Genomic DNA, 20,905 nt, shown 5'->3' with positions numbered 1-20,905 from the left:
TATTTCTCCTTATCTAAACTATGTTTTTGTGTCTCAAAATTGTTACAAAGTATCTTATTTGCACCTGTTAGCTGTTCTGGGCTCTCTGCTAAAAGCAGCTGTTCAGTGCAGAGAAAATAGGGACTTTCCAGTACAAATGAGGGACTGCGGGTTGAGCTGTCAAAAGAGGGACTGTCCCTCCGAAAAAGGGACAGTTGGGAGGTATGTATTTATATCTTTTTTTCCCCTATTAATAACATTGGCATGGAACAATGTTCTTACCAGCTAGGAGGCAACCCTAATTATCACCTAAAGACATATCAGAAAAAATTTAAAGTGCAATCTTTGATGCAATTTTCAAAAATTTCAGAAAAATCATCAGCTTTGGCAAGCATTTCTAATTTGGTTGTTTGGAATAGAAAGACATATTGATCCACTTTGGATTTGTCAGTGTGTACTCTCCAAAGCTATGATTTATGGGTGAACTTGTTGTTTTGGAGTTTTTTGGACTATTTACCATAGTTAAACTGCAGGCAGTATATTAACTTGAATAAAATGTATATATTTAAATAAATATGATTGCACTACTGTTCAGTTTTCGCAATGTTTTAAATGGGACAGTTTTGAACGGACAGCCCTTTCACACTGAAAAGTACATTTGAAAACCACACGGCTGGACACCCAATCTCTATCTCTTCTGCCCCATGAGTAAAGACCAATCCTTTAACTACAGGCATGGGATTTATTATACGGAAATCCATCATCCAGAAAGCTTTGAAGTACAGCAAAAAAACTATTTCTCATTATTGATTGATTTGCTTATTTCTGTTTCTGTAATAACAAGAAATGGACTGCACTTGATAACAACTAAGGCATGTCAAGGTGATTATCTTGGTATTTAATTGGTTTTCATTTATTGGCCAGATTATTGTTCGGATTTCACAAGGCTGAAAACTGAACAGAAAGTCGAGACCCGAACAGGCCTTAGAAAAACTGAACAGTACGGGTCTAAACCAGACAGGAGGCAACCCTAGATTGCATGTAAGTTGATTTTCCTAGAAAGACAAAAAGTCCCACTAAAGTGCAACAAACGTGAACAATAATTTGACACATATAAACATATAATACACAAAAGCTATGAATAGCTTGTAAATGATATCCGTATAAACGGTGAGTTCTGATGTCATTTCTGTCACATGACGCACTGAAATGTGTGTATTATAATAAATAAAGTACCCCCTGTTACAAAATATGAGGATATTAGAAGTTACCTCGGAGTTCCATGACCAGTACAAAAAACTATGGTCATGAAACGGCTCAGTAACTTCTAATATCCTTATAATTTACAAGAGGGGGTACTTTATTCACTACTTTTTTTTATTTTATATGCAAATCTAAGCCTGCTTATTTGAAAGTTAACTTGTCTAAGGCTTTATCTCACAATGCCATAATACATGATCCGTGTGAGAAACATGGTGAGTCTCTAGTGGCGAATCTGCAGCTGCACGCCTGACTCGCTCTGAAGAAAACAAACAAGTCAGCTGTATTTGATAAAAAAAAAAAAGCCTGCACATTTTCTCAACGCCTCAAACAATGGTTTTCAGCTACAGTTAAGAACACAACATCCATGTGTATCGAATCTACGACTTGTGACTCATTGGCGCCGACTCCATCTTCTCTTTTCTCTCTAGGGCCTTTAAGTTCTCAACCATACATGATTCTCCGCCTCCTGATGCTGCGCCACCTACTATTCGCAATTCGGCCAATAGTTAGGCACCATGATGATTTGAAACGGCCAATTGGTAAAGCGGGTGGCCTGAACTATCCAATGGACAATCTAGTTGGGTGACCAGTGGGGTAGGCTGCAGCCTTGGCTCAGGGACTTGAGGCGGCGGTTGGGGAGGGGGGAAAGCTAAGTGTAGTAGGGACTGCATTGGAGTTAAAATCAATTCAGGTGTTGGTAATCGAAGAAAGGAAACGCGAAAAAAAGATCGCTGCGTTAAAAAAAATTGAACTAAGAGGCCGCCATAGTAGTAACGCCAACTTCGGGTGTGAGCCCCGCCTCTCTCCCGTTTTCCCGCCTCTTTTACTCCTACTGACGGCCATCATTCGGAGCTGTCCTAAAGAACGTATTTCATTTTTTTTTTTTTTTTAAATTTCACATCCCCCTCAAATTAGTATTTATTTCCCAGGATCTTTTGTGAAAAGTAACATTATCCGATTCGGGCTCGTCGCTCACCCCCCTCCTCTATCCGTCACCCCCGCCCTCCATAAAGCGGTCATCGCGGGGGGTCTCGTACAAAGGAAGCCGCTCTTCCCCCTTCTTCCGATTCTTGTTTCTCCTCACTCGGAATCTGCAGGAGCGATGTCCAGGCCGGTCAGGTGAGTGTGTCTTTAGGTGCTGTAGGCCGAGAGCCGCTGCTAGTCCTAAAGAGATAGTGTCCTTGCTCTTGGCAAATCTGAGAGGTGTCTGTGTTTAGTGAGAGCACAGGCCATTGCTGTCCATCAGCAGCTGCTTTTGCTATTCATGTCTGCCAGGCCTCGTCTGCTCGATGCTCTGGGATTTTTAGTTGTGCTTGGCGGATGGCTGTAGGTTATATTGAGCAAATGTAGATGTTTTTCATAGAAACAATGACTGGGGGTTGCGCCTTTTCGTTTTGAAAGAAAATAAAATCCTTTATTAGGTTTTAAACGCTTTAATGTGCCCTAGTCATGCACGTTCGGCGACTTGAAATACATTTATGGCTCTTCGTGAACGTAAAATGAGACTGTCGGGGGACGTGTCTGTGAGGAATGATCGTGTGACGGGACAGAAGTCTTTTTCCACGGTTACATGCGGCCTATAGGGGACACGGGATACATCGAGAGGCTCCGGCATTCAGCGGTATGTCAGGCGTAATATTGGCGTGAAGTTAGCGCAAATGAAGAGCGTGTAATGTGAGGAGCCATTTAAAAGGGGGAGGAGACGGAACTCCATGCGTGTGTGATTGCTGTGGCCGTGCAGCTAGTGGTACTGCCGGAGACAAATGCGCATACGGAAATAAAAGATCCTTGTGCAACGTAAAAACTTGCCATACGGTGATATTAATTCGCGTACGAAAATGTTGCGCGTTACTCGAGACGCCTCCGCGCACTACATCATACATACACGGCAATAAGGGGCGGGGCTTGTTTCGGGGGAAGCGCACGGGTGTCTAAACGTCGACTGCTACTCATTGTGTTTAGTTGTGTGAACAAAGGGAGTCGCGAAATATATCCATTTTCTGGTTTTCGCTTTGTATTGGGTTAGTGAGTTGTCACGTTTACCTTCAGCTGTGTTACTGTGACGTCTGCTGTTGATCTGGAAACAATATGAATAAAAAGACCAGTGATTACCTTCCACTCTAGCCTAGTTGTTTATGTTAATGTAGCCGTTTTGCAAATAAGTTTATGCTTCCCATAGTTCATTTTGTATACCTTTAAAGAGGTGGTTCACATTTGAGTTAACTGTTAGTATGAGAGTGGTATTTTGACACAATTTCCATTTTTTTATTTGTGTTTTTGTTATTTAGCTTTTGATTCAGCGTCTCGGTTTCATTAATCTGGTTGCTGGGGTTCAAATTACCCTAGTAACCATTCATTGATTTAAATGAAAGACTGGAATAGGAGAGGGCCTGAATAGAAAGATGAGTAATAGAGTATCAATAACCATAAATGTACAGCCTTACAGAACACTTAAGTTTAGGTGGGGTCAGTGACCCCACTTGAAAGCTGCAAAGATTCAGACAGAGAAGGCAAATGCCTAAACTATACGAAATAAATTATGAAGACCAATTAAAGTTGCTTAGAATGAGGCATTCTATTACATACTAAAATTTAACTCAAAGGTGAACCACCCCTTTAACATGTCTGCTCTAAAAATCTACTTGAGGAATAGTACAAAGTTACCACGCTTGCACACCCTGGCTCTCCAGGAAAAGACAACCTGGTGCACAGGGAAGGAGGCCTCGGCAACCTCAATTTTCGCAACTAAGAATTTCACTGGCACTCGAAGGTTCACTCAAGCAGGTACAAGCCCTTGCTGAGTTTATTTTGCGAAGGTGCAACGTTTCGGGGTTTACCCCGAAACTTTGCACCTTCGCAAAATAAACTCGGCAAGGGCTTGTACCTGCTTGAATGAACCGTGTCAGTGCCAGTGAAATTCTTCTTAGTTGCTAAAAATCTATTTGGCCAGTAGAAAACCTAATAGCAACATGCTAAATGATTTACAGTATGTAGGAATATATGTATAGTTTATATGTAATTTAATTACATTTAAACTATACATATATTAGCCATTTGTGTTATGCTTGTTGAAATCACCCAAGCCATCCCTTAAAGACCCCAATTTGAAGGCTGGAAGGAGGCAAAATAACAAACCAAATACACAAAAAAACACAACCCTTTAAAGGATGTTTAGTATAAAAATAAAAACTGGGTAAATGGGCTGTGCAAAATAAAAGTTTTCAATATTGTTAGTAAAAATGTAATCTAAAGCCTGCAGTGACTGGATGTCTTAAAGGAGAAATCAGCCTTTGGGGGGAAAAAAACATACCCCCCCCCCAGGCTAACTACCCAACTACCCCCCCCCCCCCCAGGGAGATGCCCCACTTAACCCCTCAGCGCAGATTCTTCCAGCAAAGTTCCATGCGTCCATCTTCCCTCTCCTCTCCTCTGTAAGCTGATTGAAAGATCGGTATTTCTGAGCATGTACAGTTGGAGCAATTTGCCGGATTGCGACAACTGTGCATACGCCTAATTACACGGAAATTGACGATCTCTCGGTCAGCTTACAGAGGAGCCGGAAGATGAGACGCGTGGAACTTCGCTGGAAGAATCTGTGGCAAGTATGGAGTACGGGGCATTTCCCAGGGGAGGGGGGGTACAGGGTTTTTCCCCACAGGTTGATTTCTCCTTTAACATAATAGCCAGAACCCAACTTCTGCTTTGCAGTTCTCTGTTTCCACTGATTGGCTATCAAGCGGTAACCAATTGGTGACTTCAGGGGGGGGGCACATGGGTAATAATGGTTTGCCTTTGAATCTGAACTTCATGCCAATGATGCAAAGTCACTGAACAGTAACGTCAAAAAAACGAACGTGTAATTAATAAATGTATTGTTGCCCTACACTGGTAAAACTGGGGTGTTCGCTTTCAGAAAGACCATTATGTAGTGAATGAAGTATCCCCTCTTGTAAAATATGAGGATATTATAAGTTACCGAGGAGTTTCATGACCATATAAAAACATAAGGCTGAGGGTTTTTATACAGGTCATGGAACTCCGAGGTAACTTTCAGTGAGTCATGTGACAGAAATGACAACAGTACTCACAGATTATAACTGATGACATCAGAACTCACTGTTTATAAGGTGTAATTTACAAGATATTCATAGCTTTTGTGTATTATAGTTTATATAAACAAGCTGCTGTGTAGCCGCCATGGGCAGCCATTGAAGCAAATTGTAGATACCAGATAAGCTATGTAGAACTGCATTGTATACTACAGGTCTTATTTGTTATCAGCTGTGTATCCTGTGCCTTTTCTCTTCTTCAGCTTTGAATGGCTGCAGCTTGTTTAAATAAACTATATTCGAGTTGCTGAAGGAAGCAAACCAGTTTTACCAGTGCAAGCCAACAGTGCATTTTAATCAATTTAATACACATTCATTTGTTGGTGTTACTGCTCCTTGAGGGTAAGGGCACACTAGCAGATTTGGGGAGATTAGTCACCCCGGTGACAAATCTACTCTTTGGGACGACAATCTCCCCAAACGGCCGCAAGTTTCTTCACAAGCGACTTTGGAAAATGAAGTGTCTCGAGTGCCATCCCGATGTTGAATTTTCATTCTAGCCGGCGGGAAGGCAGTTCGGGAAGATTAGTCGCCCCGGCAACAAATCTCTTCTTCGGGGCGACAATCGCCCCGAATCTGCCATCGTGCCCTTACCCTTAAAGTCACTACCTAACTGGAAGTTAGAGAGCTGAGAAGGAGAATGTAGTCTTTTGGCTATTATGTTGTACATCGGTTCAATGCAACATTTATAGATTACATTTGGCTTACTAAGTTAGAAACCTTTTATTTTGCACAGCCTATTTAGGCAGTTTATATTTTTACACTGAACTGTTCCTTTAAATTTACAACCCCTTTAATGTTCCTGTGTCTGGGGTTTCAGTCTGACGGTTTAATAATCCAGGTGCAGCTTCTGAACTGTTAAAATTTGCTACATTTAGTCGATACATTTCTCAGTTGTATCTGTGGAATGTTAGCAACTATTGTATCAATTTAACAGCTGCCTTTATTAAAACCCAGGCATTGGGCTCCGTAGTAGTGATGTGCGGGAAGCACAGTACCATGCATCCACACTGTCCACAACTTTATGCCCTGCTTCCAGTCTTTCCTTTTTATAGCTTTGCACCTGTGTGCCCTATCCCTTTCTGGTATACTGAAGATTGCCGGGTTGGAGTAATGACCTCTGCAAACAACCCCTTCCCTAAGCTATAGTCTAGTTGGGCTTTGAGTTAAGGACCAGCACTGTATACGGGTAATATTTTACTACCACCTTCCCCTCAAAGAGTGACTAACCAAAAACAGAGGTTGGTTAGTGACAGTGATTGGAATGTGTTTAGTACAAGTGACAACAGATATTGTCTTAATTAAAACTATACTCAAAGGTATATTTGTTACAAGCTCTCTTCATTGAGCTCACGTCAAAATGGATGGGTATGCAACATTCCTTTTACACATTAAACGTTAAAATGTTTCACGTGCATTGGAGTTTATTAGAATTTTGTTCTTATACAAAAAAACTTAGAAATGGCTTTTTGAATTTACAATCATCACAAGTAGCTTTTTGTCAGTACATTTTGATAATGCTGAAATAAAATTTCAATAGTTGTTACAGATTGCAAAAGAAATGGAATGGTGCAAAAATACATGCCCCAAAATTATTGTTTTGGTAGTTTTTATGATCCAAAGCAACCTGACCATTCCTGATATCTGTATCCAGTGACATTTCCTGAGAAATGTCAGTGGCGGATATAATGGGGTATCTTACATGTCGTGGTTTTAAATAGGCCTGTTGGAAACCTAAGATACATGCAACCATATACAGAGAAATCCTCCAAGTTATTGGCTACTTGAACTAGGAAGCATAGCTTTCTAAGGGTAGGGACACACTGGGCGATTTGGGGAGATTTAGTCGCCTGGCGACTAATCACAGCGACTTTTCTCCCCGAATGCCTCCCCTCACTCTGCACCTGGATAAAATGAAAAGTCGCCGGCGCTAATCACACACGGCGATTCGTTTTCCGAAGTTGCCTCACGAGGAAACTTCTGGCGACTTCGGAAAACGAATCGCCGCGTTTGATTAGCGCAGGCGATTTTTTCATTTTAGCCAGGTGCAGAGCGAGGGGAGGCATTCGGGGAAGATTGGTCGTGGAAAGTCGCGGCGATTAGTCGCCAGGCGACTAAATCTCCCCAAATCGCCCAGTGTGTCCCATCCCTAAAAAGCCGCATGTATGCCTTTTAGAGCATGGTTTTCTGTTATAAAGGATTTATGGTAAACAGGAACATTAGCTAACTGAAAAAGTCTTTGTGGACATAGAAGGCAGCTTGACTCCAAACAATTATTAAATCTATATCTAACCTAGAGAAGTAAGGCGCAGTTAATGTTCTTTTGGAGAGTGTCAGGCCAAGCCATTTGGCAGTGCAAACTATACAAACAATGCTCAGTACTTACTGTAAGCTTTTCCTTTAAAACTGTTTATATAAAACTAGACATTAAGCCCGTTAAATTAACGGGCTCTAGAACATATGTAGTCCGTTGCACATCTATCTACGTCGCTAGGAGACGGTCCGTGGGGCACATGCGCAGTAGTGCAATCCCACGGACACAGGGATTGGACGCAGAGACACTTGAACTTTATTATATAGGATGGTTAGTGAAAGGGGAGGGGGAGCTGAAGAAGGAGAGCAGCTACTGTGAAACAACGACAGAGCTTTTCTACTGATCAAACTACTGATGCTTCTTTCAGAGAGGGGTGCTGGCTGCAGGGGCAGGGCCGTTTAATGAGTAGGCAGCTGCCCAGGGCACACTTATTTTGGGGGCCCATGGTTGCCTTTATTTATTTATTAAATAAGTACTTGGTGCTGGGTCCCTCCCCTGGCCGATCCACTTACATTTCGCACCCCCGTAAAGTGGAAACGGCCAGAGGTGGAAAGGAAGCCCTGCCTGCGACTTCCTCAGTCTGCAGAGAGGGAGCCGGAAGAGGAGTAGATTGGTGCGTCACACGCAGGTGCCTCGCTGGTCTGTGGCTGCTGCTCAAGTTCAGCAAATCCTCCTGATGTCGGCGCTTGTTGTACCCAGCTGTCACACTCGCACACCATGACGCTGCCCGGCCCCAGCCTCTCCAGGAATCCACCAGACACCTTCACTGAATCTAGGTGAGGGTGCGTCAATGTGTTCATCTGCTTGTCTACGTCGCTAGGAGACGGTACGTGGGGCACATGCGCAGTAGCGCAATCCCACGGACACGGACTGGAAGCAGAGACACTTGAACTTTATTATATAGGATATGTTTGAATAACCGTACATTACACAGGTATTCTCTCTTTATGCATAGGCTAAAGGAAAATTGTACCCCCAAGATAGTTGACATCATATTAAGTGGCATATTAAAGAATCTTACCAAATTGCAATATATATTTAAATATATTTTACTTCTTTTCTTTTGAGCCCCATTTAAGATATTCCCTGTGCTCCCTCAGAGACCAGCAATACTGCAGCTCTAACTGTAACGGGAATAAGTGTGGAAGCGATAGACAAAATGTTGTCCGTTGGTTTTTCTCATGCAACCTAACCTGCATGGTTGGTTTGTGTGCACTGTGAATCGTAGTGTCCCGGGGGCGGCCGTATTTCTTAAAATGCCGATTTTCTATTTAGTATTACCCAATGGCACATACTACTAAAGTATATGATTATATATGGTTTATTTACATGAAGCAGGGTTTTATTAATATGTTTTTAGAGACCTATATTTTTTGGGGGTATAGTTTACCATTGAAAAAAAAAAAATCACTCCATATGCTCCGTGCAGCAGAAGTCAGTTTTTTGTATATGCAGTCTCTCTGTGCATTTAGTTGCTCAATGTTTGTGGAAACAGGACAGGGTCAAGAATTCTCTACCCGCACCAGACCCTAACCTGCCCCCTCCCTGCCCGCCCCACATTGACGTCACAAAAGGGTCACTATAAATTTAGGTGCCTGTAGTCCGACCGGAAGATTTTGTGCAAGAGCCGAATCCGCACATCACTAATCTCTACATAATGTGATGGCATGAATTACTTCAGATGAAGACACCAGGAAACTAGTACAGTTATGCGACCTGTTATCCAGAATACTCGGGACCTGGGGTTTTGGATCTTCATACCTTGTGTACTAGAAAATCATGTATACATGAAATAACCCCAATAGACAGGTTTTGCTTCCAATAAGGGTTAATTATATCTTAGTTTGGATCAAATACAAGGTACTCTTTTATTATTAGAGAGAAAAAGGAAATCATTTTTAAAATTTTGGATAAAAGGTAGTCTACGGGAGACAGTCTTTCCGTAATTTGGAGCTTTCTGGATAACTGGTTTCCGGATAACCGATCCCATGCCTGTAATGCGTGCAGATTTAGTAGAGGATGTTTGTTCGTGTTCTAAAGCAAAAAAACCAGGTTAACTGTCCATTATATTTAAATTCTTACAAAACTTTGTTTTAATGGTCCAGTATCACATTCAAAGTGAGCCCTTACCATCACTTAGGCTAAGTAACAGGTCAACTGGCTTAATAAACAGGGATGGGCGAATTTGACCCGTTTCGCTTCGCCAAAAATTCCCCGCTGGTGAAATGTCGCAGACGCCCATTAAAGTCTATGGGCGTCAAAAAAAATTTGTCGCGCGGCGAAACTGTTTTGACGCGCGTCTTTTTTTTTTTTTGGACGCACGCTGCCATAGGAGTCTATGGGCGTAATTTTTTCGGCGAAACGAAGCGAAAAAATTTGCCCATCCCTATTAATAAAGAGTATACTGCCTGTTTTAATTTGCATGAAATTCAATGCCAAACATAAATACTATGTAACATAAGTGATAATTTCACCAGTTTAATTTTGGTTATGGGTTTTACAAACATGTTGATTATTTTAATTGTCTGTTCTACTACTGAAAACATATCTTCTATGTAGGAACAGAAAAGTCGTGGATTACGCTCAGTATCAGGATTCAGATGGTAGGTGGAATACATTAAAGTGAAAATGTACATGTACATTTTTCCCCTAAATGTCTTTGGTGAATGTCTTAAAGGGGTGGTTCACCTTTAGGTAAACTTGTAATAGAATGGCCAATTCTAAGAAATTTTTTCATTATTTATTCTTATAGCTTTATAATTATTTACCTTTTTTTTTTTTTTTTTTTTTGACTCTTTCCAGCTTTCAAATGGGCATCACTGACCCCATCTAAAAAGCAAATGCTCTGTAAAGCTACAAATTGTTATTGCTACATTTTATTATTCCCCTTTTTATTCAGGCCTCTCCTATGCATATTTCAGTCTCTTATTTAAATCAATGAATGGTTGCTAGGGTAATTTGGACCCTAGCTACCAGATTGTTTATAATGCAAATTGAAGATCTGAATAAAAAGCAAAATAACTCAAAAACCTTAACTGATAAAAAATGAAAACCAAAACCTTAATTAATAAAAAATTAAAACCAATTGCAAATTTTCTCAGAATATCACCCTCGACATCATACTAAAAGTTAACTCAAAGGTGAACAACCCCTTTAAGTACTATATGTATAGAGCGTCACTGTATGCATGTCTGCATTAACAAACTAGAGCAATCTGTCTGTAAAGACCCTTTTCCATAGCCTCTTGCTTTCGAAAAAAAGTTTTTTCCCCCTTAAGATTATATATCGGTTGTAAATTTTTTTGCGTTTCCAAATTAAGATGAAGACTATGGAAGAGGATCTGCTCCACCTTCAAAGAAAGCACGTACATCTTCTAGAGAAGTAAAGGAAAAAAGGAGGTCTGGGAGAAATTCACAAGAAGACAGGTTGGATTATTGTTTCTTTTGTGGTTATTTTCAAGATGGTAGTCTTAAATGATACTAATGTCACTGTCTTTCTGCAGTGAGGAGTCTGAGGAAAAGGATACAAACAAACCCAAAAAGGAAGGAGATTCTGCAGGTATTATTCTGGTAGCACACTTTTAAACATAGGACAGTGGCATATGTTGAAGGGTGGTTGTTAGTTGTAAAGAAACTGTAAATACCAGTTATTAAAACCCCCCCCCTTTTTTTTTTTTTTTTTTCTTTGCAAAAGTATCTTTCTATCAGGTAATTTAAAAGCTCACCTTGCATGCACATTTTGTTAAAAATACCCAGCACTGATGCACATTTTATACCTCACACTGGAGCTTTATCAAAGGCAGGTGCAAGGTGATTAAATTCTCTGATAAAAGGAAAGTACTGCTTTAGGGTAAGGGCACACCTGGAGATTCGGGGAGATTTAGTGGCCTGGCGACTAATCACCTCTTCTTTGGGATGACTAATTTCCCCGAACTGCTTCCCCATGTCTTCCGCCGGCTCTAATGAAAAAAATGCCTGCGACAATGCACTCGCATCGCTTTGGTTTCTGAAGTCGCCCGAAGTTTACTCATGAGGAAACTTCGGAAATCGAAGTGCTGCAAGTGCATTAGCGCAGGCGTTTTTCATTAAAGCTGACGGAAGACATGGGGAACCAGTTCAGGAAGATTAGTAGCCCCAAAGAAGAGGCGATTAGTCGCCAGGCAAATCTCCAGGGGGGCCATTACCCTTCTACATTTGGCTCTCAATAGTGTCTGGTGCCTATTGAGGCTTCTACCTCATAATACATAGTGATTGGTCGGCAGGTTGGGTGAGTAAAGGTGGCCATACACGGGCCGATAAAAGCTGCCGACAGACCGTGTCGGCAGCTTATTGGCCCGTGTATGGGGGCCCCCGACGGGCTTCCCCGATCGAGATCTGGCCGAAAGTCGGCCAGATCTCGATCGGATGGGATTAAAAATCCCGTCGGATCGCGGCCGCATCTGTTAGTTGATGCAGTCCCGCGATCCGACCGCCCGTTTGGCGAACGCTAGGATCCGATCGTTGGGCCCTAGGGCCCACGATCGGATCAGCCCGATATTGCCCACCTCAAGGTGGGCATATCGGAGGGAGATCCGCTCGTTTGGCGACATCGCCAAACGAGCGGATCTATCCGTGTATGGCCACCTTAACCCGCACGCAGTGTGCAAATGGGACATAGTGTGGTTTTGGCATTTTTCTATTTGTGACTTGCCTAATTTTTGTGGTGTTAAGTGTTGTCACCACTCACCTTATATGTGTATTAGACCCAGGGTATTGTTTTCCCTGCTTTTTAAGAGAAATGAGTTATGTTTTAAGTTTCTCTGCCTGTGACATACTGCATCAGTTGGCAGGTATGTGGTGCACTTCCTATGGTACTTTTGTCTGCCCTACAAACACTCTCCTGTCGCTGGTACTGCCCTGGCTTGCTTTAAAACTTCGTTGTATATCTTCAACCTCTAGGGCAGGGTTTCCCAACTTTTTTTACCCATGAAAAATGTTTCAAGCTTGAAAAATGTTCCTGCGATGTTTCAGGCCCAGAAGCGGCCTTTTTTCAAGTTGAAAAAATGTTTCGTTGCCAGAGATGTGAGCTTTAAGATAACAGAAGGCTTTTTAAACTAAATCCTTGGATGGTGCTGTAACTTTAACCATTACTATTCAAGCGAGTGGACAACTTTACACAGGCACCTATTTTTATGCTTTAAATAAAAGTTTGGAGAGTGCTTTTTTTTTTTTTTGTGTGTGCAGAATTCCTTCTGCTTTGCAGTTCAAATTATCTCCACAAGCAAAACCCATTTCTCGTGAATTGACTTTTCTGCCTCTACATATGCTAATCTGAAAACCCTGCAATTATGAGTCCCAATAAGAGCAAACTTAATTTCTAGTTTGGATCTGATCAGCTGCTGATCTGTTAAAACCGTGTCATCGACATTAGATTCTAGGGTTATTCCTTGTGGAGAAACTTATACCAGCAGAACATATACAAGCAGAGTGATCCCCTACACGTTAAGTGAAAATTCTTTTTGATGCGGTGTTGGTCCTGACCTGCTAAACTGTCCTGGTGGTCCTATTTCACACTTTGTTTATGGAAGCAATCCTGTGCCTTTTTCTCCACATTCCTTTCGCTTTGCAAACAAATGAAAGGGTTACCTCCTCAACTAAAATACTCTTTTTGTAGAATAGATTCATTATGTTTATAAAAACAGACTAAATTAAATTGTATCTTTATTTCCGGTGTTAATGTCTTTTAGCATTGCAGTTCTGACTGCCAGGCTCTGGTTTGATGCAACATATATTTTCTGGTAGATTGAAGTGTTCACTATATGCAGTCAATTTAAAGGGATGCTATCTTTATTCCACAGTTTAATATTTGATATTTTAGAAAACTGCATTGTATCAAAGGCTCCACATATACTGAAAGCCAGTTTTCTGGCATTCTTCTCATACCCCAATATTAAGGCACCATGCCTTGGAGCAGCCTCCGTAGAATTTACAAAGTTGAAATCTGATCTAATGGTGTCTATGGCAATAAAATACTTATACCTAGATGCTGTTTTGATAGCAAGGGTACTGTAAGCAAGGCCACCTTCTTCAGCATAGTGTTACCACTGCTACTTCCGGTTTAAAACAGCCACATTCAAAACATTGCTCTTCGTCACTATTAGTGATAGGTGAATCTGACCCCCTTTGCCAAAAATTCACGAAACCGCAAGAAATTTGGCAAATGCAATGGTCTATAGGTGACAATTTTTTGACACACGACAATTTTTCACTCATTGGAGTCTGAGCATCTTGCGAAACCTGTCGAAAAAATGGCACATTCACCTTTATATATTACCATAATATATGTATGTTAATTCAAATCTTGCTTTGGTCAATGACTTTGTTTTCTATTACTTTGTCTCTTCAAATGAAATGGGGTTTTTTTTCTCCCTTTTCTAGAGGAAGATTTTGGCAGTGAAGGTGATTTGGCAGAGGGAGATGGAAAGGCAGATAGTGACTATGAAAGTCCAAAGCGGAGTAAAAAAGGCAAAAAACCTACCCCTGACAAGAAGAGAGCTGCCTCAAAACAAAGGAAGAGATCTTCCCAAGGTAAGCAACAACATGATTAAACTGAAAATTTGCTTATATTGTGTGCCTATATGACAGCATTTGAAGTTTGGTCCAACTTTATTTTAGGGGGTGGTTTTGTTTTATAGTTTTGTTGGGGGTTTTTTTTTTTGTAGCAAATAACTGAAATGTACAGAAACCCTGTTTAGTGTTTGTTTGCTTCCTCCAGGTGACAGTGATGATGAAAAGCAACGTAAAAATGTCAGACAGCAGAGACAAGCAGCTTCAAAAGCAGCTTCTAAACAAAGGGAGATGTTAATAGGAGATGGAGGCAGTGAGGATGAAGAGCAGGAGGAGGAGGATGAAGCACAGTTTTTGGAAAGTGAGTCCACCAAAATATTGTGGAAATAGTACTGGCATGATTTTTAAAGAGCCGCTATACTGCAAATTTTATTTCATGCAGCTTGTTAGAGCTGTGGGAGGCCAAAGTCATTATTTTACTGCTAGAAAAACTGCTGCATGTGACATTAAGGACAATGACAAAAGGGACATTTTAGCAATTCATCTTGGCTACTGCAGACAAAATATTCCTTGTTTCATTCCCACTGGCTACTATGCAGATAGATCACTGGTGGGGAAACAGAAGAGGCATGGCTACTTTCCGAAGTTGTAGAAAAATTTATATCAAAAAATGATATAAGTCCCAAAGCTTTCTTCAAGTAAAAAATATTAATTTATTGAAGTACATTTTAAAAGAATTATAGCTGGTACATACATACCCCCCATATCCCACCTTACGCGTTTCGCACCCTCCGGCGCTTAGTCATAGGTGTGTCTGTACTTTCCGAAGTTGCCCATAGTTTCCTTGCAAGGAAACTTTGGGAAACGTTTTCGTTGTGCGTGGGTTTCCCCACTGGTGATTTGCATTTTAGCCAGTGCGATTAATTGCAGGTGACCAAACGTCTCGTGTCGTTGCCTTTAAAGCATGTAGATTTTGAAAGGTATATACTGCTGTGCTCTTGACTATGTAAACTGCAGAATGCTCTAAAGATATTATCACAACCATGAAGGGCATATTTCTTAGTAAAGGCGACTATACAGTACCTATATGTCATACCCTCCCGCACTAGGTCATCCATGGATTTCATATAAAGGTGTTGGCATTGAGTCTGACCAATGTTTACTTTTCCAATCCTTGGAAAAAAAACTCTTCAATCTGGCTTTCTTCTTTAGATGCCATGGTTGTGTTTCAAAACTTTTTTTCTTTTCTTCGAATTTTAGAGGATTCTGGCAGTGATGATGATTTCATGGTTGAAGATGACGATGACAGTGATTATGGCCGATCCAAGAAGAAGAAAAAGATTGTTAAAAAATCTAAACCAGAAAGGAAAGAAAAGAGAGTACCTAAGCCCAGACTAAAAGCTACAGGTAAATGAGGTTATAAAGGGAGTATTGGGGGACTTCTTATAGGATATCTATATTCTATAAAATAAGGGGCCGATTCACTAACTTCGAGTGAAGGATTCAAAGTAAAAAAACTTCGAATTTCAAAGTGTTTTTTGGGCTACTTCGACCATTGAATGGGCTACTACGACCTTCGACTACGACTTCGACTTCTAAACGAAGGTTTCAAACTAAAAATCGTTCGACTATTCGACCATTCGATAGTCGATGTACTGTCTCTTTAAGAAAAAAACTTCGACCCCCTAGTTCGCCATCTAAAAGCTACCGAACTCAATGTTAGCCTATGGGGAAAGTCCCCATAGGCTTTCCTAAGTTTTTTTTGATCAAAGGATATTCCTTCGATCGTTGGATTAAAATCCTTCGAATCGTTCGATTTGAAGGATTTTATCGTTCGATCGAAGGAATAATCCTTCGATCGTTCGATCGCACTATTTGTGCTAAAATCCTTCGACTTCGATATTCGAAGTCGAAGGATTTTAATTCCCATTTGAATATCAAGGGTTAATTAACCCTCGATATTCGACCCTTTGTGAATCGGCCCCTTAGTGTTGTGTTGCAGACAAATTTAAAGGACCCTTTGTGATTGCACGTCCATCTCTTTCCTCCCCCTCTTTTTTTTTTTTCCAATACATCAATCCACTTTTCTCCATGTTTTTGTGCTGACTTTTTGGGGTTTATGTAATAAAAGTTTTCCCATGAGCAATAACCTGTAAAAAACAATCTGCAGGTAGAATTTACCTGCTTAAACCAAACCTCTTATTCGTTTCTATGAGTTATTGTTCCTGGGCAAACTAAAAGTTGGTCAGGTTTTATATATTTAGAATTCAAATAATAGATTTCAGACAACACTACAGGTGCGGGTTACAGGGTAAGCCTTTGATTTTCTTCAAGTTCTTTAAAGGACCAGTAACATAAAAAAATTAAATTGTTTTAAAGTAATAAAAAAATAATGCAATGTTGCCCTGCACTGGTACAACTGGTGTGTTTGCTTCAGAAACACTACTATTGTTTATATAAATAAGCTGCTGTGTAGCAATGGGGGCAGCCATTAAAAGGAGAAAAGACAAGTTACAAAGCAGATAAGCTCTGTAGAACATAATGTTATCTGTTATTCATTATTTATCCTGTGCCATATAGCCTTTTTTCAATTTCCACCATTGCTACTCAGCAGCTTGTTTATATGAGCTATAGTAGTGTTTCTGAAGCAAACAGATCAGTTTTACCAGTGCAGGGCAACACTGCATGATATTTTCTTTACTTTAAAGCACTTTAATTTTTTGGTGTTACTGTTCTTTTAACCTTGGGCACTTGGGTATTTTATAGTCAAACCTCTTCCCCGCAAGCATTTGAGTGTTGCATACTGACTGTATATTAACTAGCTGCTGTATCCAGTGTGCCGGAAAAATTTGCTGTTACATCTTCAATGGAGAAAATCATTTTAAAAAGTACTCTTGAGTACCTTACAAAAGTTTATACTGTTAAATGTTTCAGTACTATTGAATGAATCAATGGCATTGGTCAGATGGGTATGTGGGGCTACTGTTAATCACTGGCTGGTAGACCAGTCGAGTTTAGAGGCAAATAGTCTCGTAAAAGGTAGCAATTAAATCTGTATTCTGTGCATCTCTTATCTGTGTGCAAAAAATCATTGTGTTGCATGTGGACAACACAGGGTTATGTTGTGAAAACATTTGTATAGCTCTGAAATATGGCTTTTTTTTTTTTTTTTCCGCTAAGGCAATTTAACGTGTGCTTAGTGGTCATAAGGCATGGTATGACAAAAAGACCCCAAGCATTCTGTATAACAGATGCCATACCTTTTAATAGTTGCGTTATTTCAGCCCAGAAAACTGTTGGCAAGATGAAAAACATAAGCTGCACAGCTCCTGCTAAATATTTTGTTACTAGAGCTAGATTCCTTACTGCAGAAGTAAAGCTTTAGCCAGAAGAGAGAGGAACAAACACCTAAAGGTTTGTTTTTAGTAAGAAATTTTAGAATAGTAAACGCATTTCCTAAAAACCCAAAAGAAATTAACAAACTTTTTGGTTGGTCTTCATTAAATATTGTGCATTGTCCAGTTAGTTTCTACTTATATTTATCTGTGTGTGAGGATAATCACAATTTCCTGTGCAGACCAATAGCAATACATTCTGAATGCAGGAAATGCCTGGGTTTTTTTCTTAACCTCTCATTAAATGGCAAAGGGATATTTAGTGGGGTTGTTTAGATGTAAATGACTGCTTTTTATGCCAAGATCTGTTGGTCTTAGTAAAGTTTGTGCATTGATCAAAAAATGGATAAAAGTTAGTGTGCAGGAGTGGGATTGGGATTGGTACATTCTCCACTTAGAGGGTTCCCATGGGGTTATGTATTGGGCACAATTTAATAGTAGGAGGGGGGCCGTGGTGGTAGGACACTGGCCTTCTGGTGCCCTCAGAGGAAAACCTGGCCCTGCAGCAGCTGCAAGGGCAAACAGGGTATATAAACTGTATTAAATTACCTAGATTTGTGGGAGATGGGGGTCATTATTCCTCTTCACAAAGCATTAAGTCCCCATCTAAAATAATGCCGTGCAGTTTTGGTCTCCAGTGCTCAAACTGGGTATTAAGCTGGTAAGATATGGAACATCTTATAAAGTAAGATTGGTCAAGTTGGGGTTTATCCTGGAGAAGAGGTTCCTAAGTAGTTATATAACTATGTATAAATCTATAAGGAGGTCTTATAATCTCTCTAATGCTCTCTTTAACCTGCCTCGTTATTGCAGTAACACCCAGTCCAGTAAAAGCCAAAGGAAAAAGTCGTCCTGCTGCTTCTAAGGCTCCTAAAGAGAAATCTCCATCTTCCAAAGCAGAAGAGGAGGATGAAGATCCAGTGACACCGCCACCAGAGAAGAAGTCTACCAGTCCACCACAGGAAAAATCTGGAGATGATGTGTCTGATGATGAAGCTCAGTCCACAGAGGACTAGCACCTTTCAGGGTGTGGTGGGGGGGGGACTTGGGGTGAGGGTGATTGTTGGGGAAATTTTATTAAAAAAAAAAAAAATACAAGTTAAAAAAGAAAATAAAACGGTTGGGTAAAGATCATGACTTGGGCTACTGCTTGACTCGTGCACCTCCAATGCTGTCTTTCATTTTTGTTTTAAGAGTTCCTTGCGGTTTCTTTTTTTAAATATAATTTTAACCAGCAAAAGGTGAAACATTTTGTCATCTTTGGGATTGATTGTTGTTTCCATTACCTGTCTGAAATAAAGCCATGCACATTTTTAATAAATTGCATTGCTGAGAAGTGTTTGGAGGGGGGGGGTTGTGAAATACTTTTTATTTGGCTTATATATATTTTTTTTTTTTCTTTTTGTAAAATGACTTTTTTTTTTTTTTTGGTAAACAAAAAATGAAATTGCCTCTTGTATTCATTGGACCCTCCGCAACTGTTTGTTTTTTTTTTTTTCCTTCTCCCCTACTGTCTTTGGTGTCTTAATTTACTATGCACCAGTTTACTTGCAAAGTAGCTAATTCCATGACTAATGGTTCATAATTTTAATGTTTTATTTCTAAGTGTAGCAGCTTTTGCTTTAATGCGTTTAATCGATTCTGTATGGTATGTATTTTATATATCCTTATGTTTAATCCCTCTTTTGCAACTAGCCAAATCTCAAATATCCCAGCAAAATATTGTATGGTCCAATGTATTTTTTCTTTTTAGCTGTGGCCCATGCTCTGCTGCATTCTTCATTCGTTTGGTGGCAGTAATGTAAGATTTGATACTGTATTCTTTATGGTTATTACTGTTAAGCATCAGTTGGGCAATGTCAGCTACACTTTTTTTTTTTTTTTGTTTTTTTTTTTTATAAATATTTTGTCTTATTTTGTTTGATGGTCTCAACCTCCCATACCACTTACCATTGCCTTTAAAGGAAACAGACTGACACTGCTGGTACAGGCAAAAATGTTCCTAATGCGTGTATTCGGCAGTGTTGCGTGGCTTTACATTATAGTTTGTGGCTGGCAAGTTTCAGGCATTTCTCTGCCAGCTGAAATGACAGCGGAAAACCTGTCTCTGTTTGCCTTTAGCCTGAAGCTGTTTGGTAATGTTTGTGATTAAAAGTAGCAATGTTGGGGGGGATAACTTAAAGGAACATTTTTGGTGAGTAACTTAAAGGAACAGTAATGGTTAAAAGTGACTGCCACATTAGAATTATTTACAGATGTGATAAATATTTCAAACCTTTAAAATGTTGTTTTGGTTTTTTTTTAACATAAATGTTGCCTGTTCTCTTGCAAAAGAAGAAAATACTGAAGGCTGCTTTAAAAGTTGTACCTTTTTACAGAAGAATTTTCAGTTTTACCTTTTTATTTTAAAGTAAAGGATTGGTATATCATTTTTATTAAACTAGTATGTGTCTGAGTGTTATGGATTTTATTCCATAAAAGAATAAAATTTGGTAACTTTACTGTTCCTTTAAGCATGAGCTGTCAGTGAGTTTTTTTAATAGTTGTGATTAAATGAAGCTTGGTTAACAATGTACCGGTATGTATAATTGCAGTGATGCCAATTTACTTGGCAAAACCTAAACCCCCCCCCCCCCAATTGATTGGACAGGTGGATTTTTTTTTTGTCGGTTCCAAAAAAGCAAAAGTTATGTGGTATTTCACTGATCAAAAGCTAATAAAATTTGGGACCTTTTGTCCCAATGACACACTAAAATGTTAGTGACAGTTATTCAACTGTTTCACATGCAATTAAGACTTAAAACTAAATACCAGCTTGACATTAAAAAACTCTCCAATAATGGGGTACTACAAATTGGTTTTTTTGGTCCCAATCAGTTCTATCTGTTTAACTTGTCATTGAACTACAAATAAATTGACTATTGGCTAGATAACCAGGATAATAAAGGGCACCCTGATTACTATGTTCTTCAGTATTGCATAAAGGTGGCCATAGATGTTCAGATAAAGAAAAAGACCTTTTAGAAATCTTAAGACCAAGCTTATTTTGAAACTATTTTTTAAGGGGTAGCTTTATCAAGGGTTGAATAGTCAATTCAAATTTTCGAGTCTAAAAATTCACACATTTGAATTTTAATCCCCCCCATTCGAATGTAAATTTGACTGATATTTATCAGTCCTTTTTGGAGCAGGCACTCAATGAAGGTAAACTTCCACCAGGCAAATAATTCAGAGAATAAAGTTTGTCCCACAGCCTTACGCGGTTTCATGTCATGAACACTTAATCATAGGTTATCATGA

At 39.8% G+C, this 20,905-nt stretch overlaps 1 protein-coding gene across 1 annotated transcript; it reads left to right on the top strand.

Annotated features, from left to right (window-relative positions):
* The first annotated feature begins 1,819 nt into the window (after positions 1-1,819).
* On the top strand, positions 1,820-19,888 carry nucks1.S (nuclear casein kinase and cyclin-dependent kinase substrate 1 S homeolog). Its single transcript, XM_018249372.2, has 8 exons — positions 1,820-2,361; positions 10,225-10,268; positions 10,985-11,090; positions 11,168-11,223; positions 14,082-14,231; positions 14,419-14,571; positions 15,471-15,617; positions 18,419-19,888. Exons 1-8 carry the CDS (start codon positions 2,345-2,347, stop codon positions 18,619-18,621), a joined length of 876 nt encoding a protein of 291 aa, XP_018104861.1. The 5' UTR covers positions 1,820-2,344; the 3' UTR covers positions 18,622-19,888.
* The last annotated feature ends 1,017 nt before the right edge of the window (positions 19,889-20,905 follow it).

The sequence above is a fragment of the Xenopus laevis genome, chromosome 2S (genome assembly GCF_017654675.1).
Source record: "Xenopus laevis strain J_2021 chromosome 2S, Xenopus_laevis_v10.1, whole genome shotgun sequence".
Taxonomy (NCBI): domain Eukaryota; kingdom Metazoa; phylum Chordata; class Amphibia; order Anura; family Pipidae; genus Xenopus; species Xenopus laevis.
The sequence above is the reverse complement of the archived record's forward strand: the minus strand, read 5'-3'. Positions and strand labels throughout refer to the sequence as shown.

Coding starts and splice junctions, on each gene's coding strand:
- nucks1.S (XM_018249372.2), top strand. Junction 10,269..10,984: donor TCAGTATCAGGATTCAGATG/GTAGGTGGAATA, acceptor TTCCAAATTAAG/ATGAAGACTATGGAAGAGGA. Junction 11,224..14,081: donor AAAGGAAGGAGATTCTGCAG/GTATTATTCTGG, acceptor TCCCTTTTCTAG/AGGAAGATTTTGGCAGTGAA.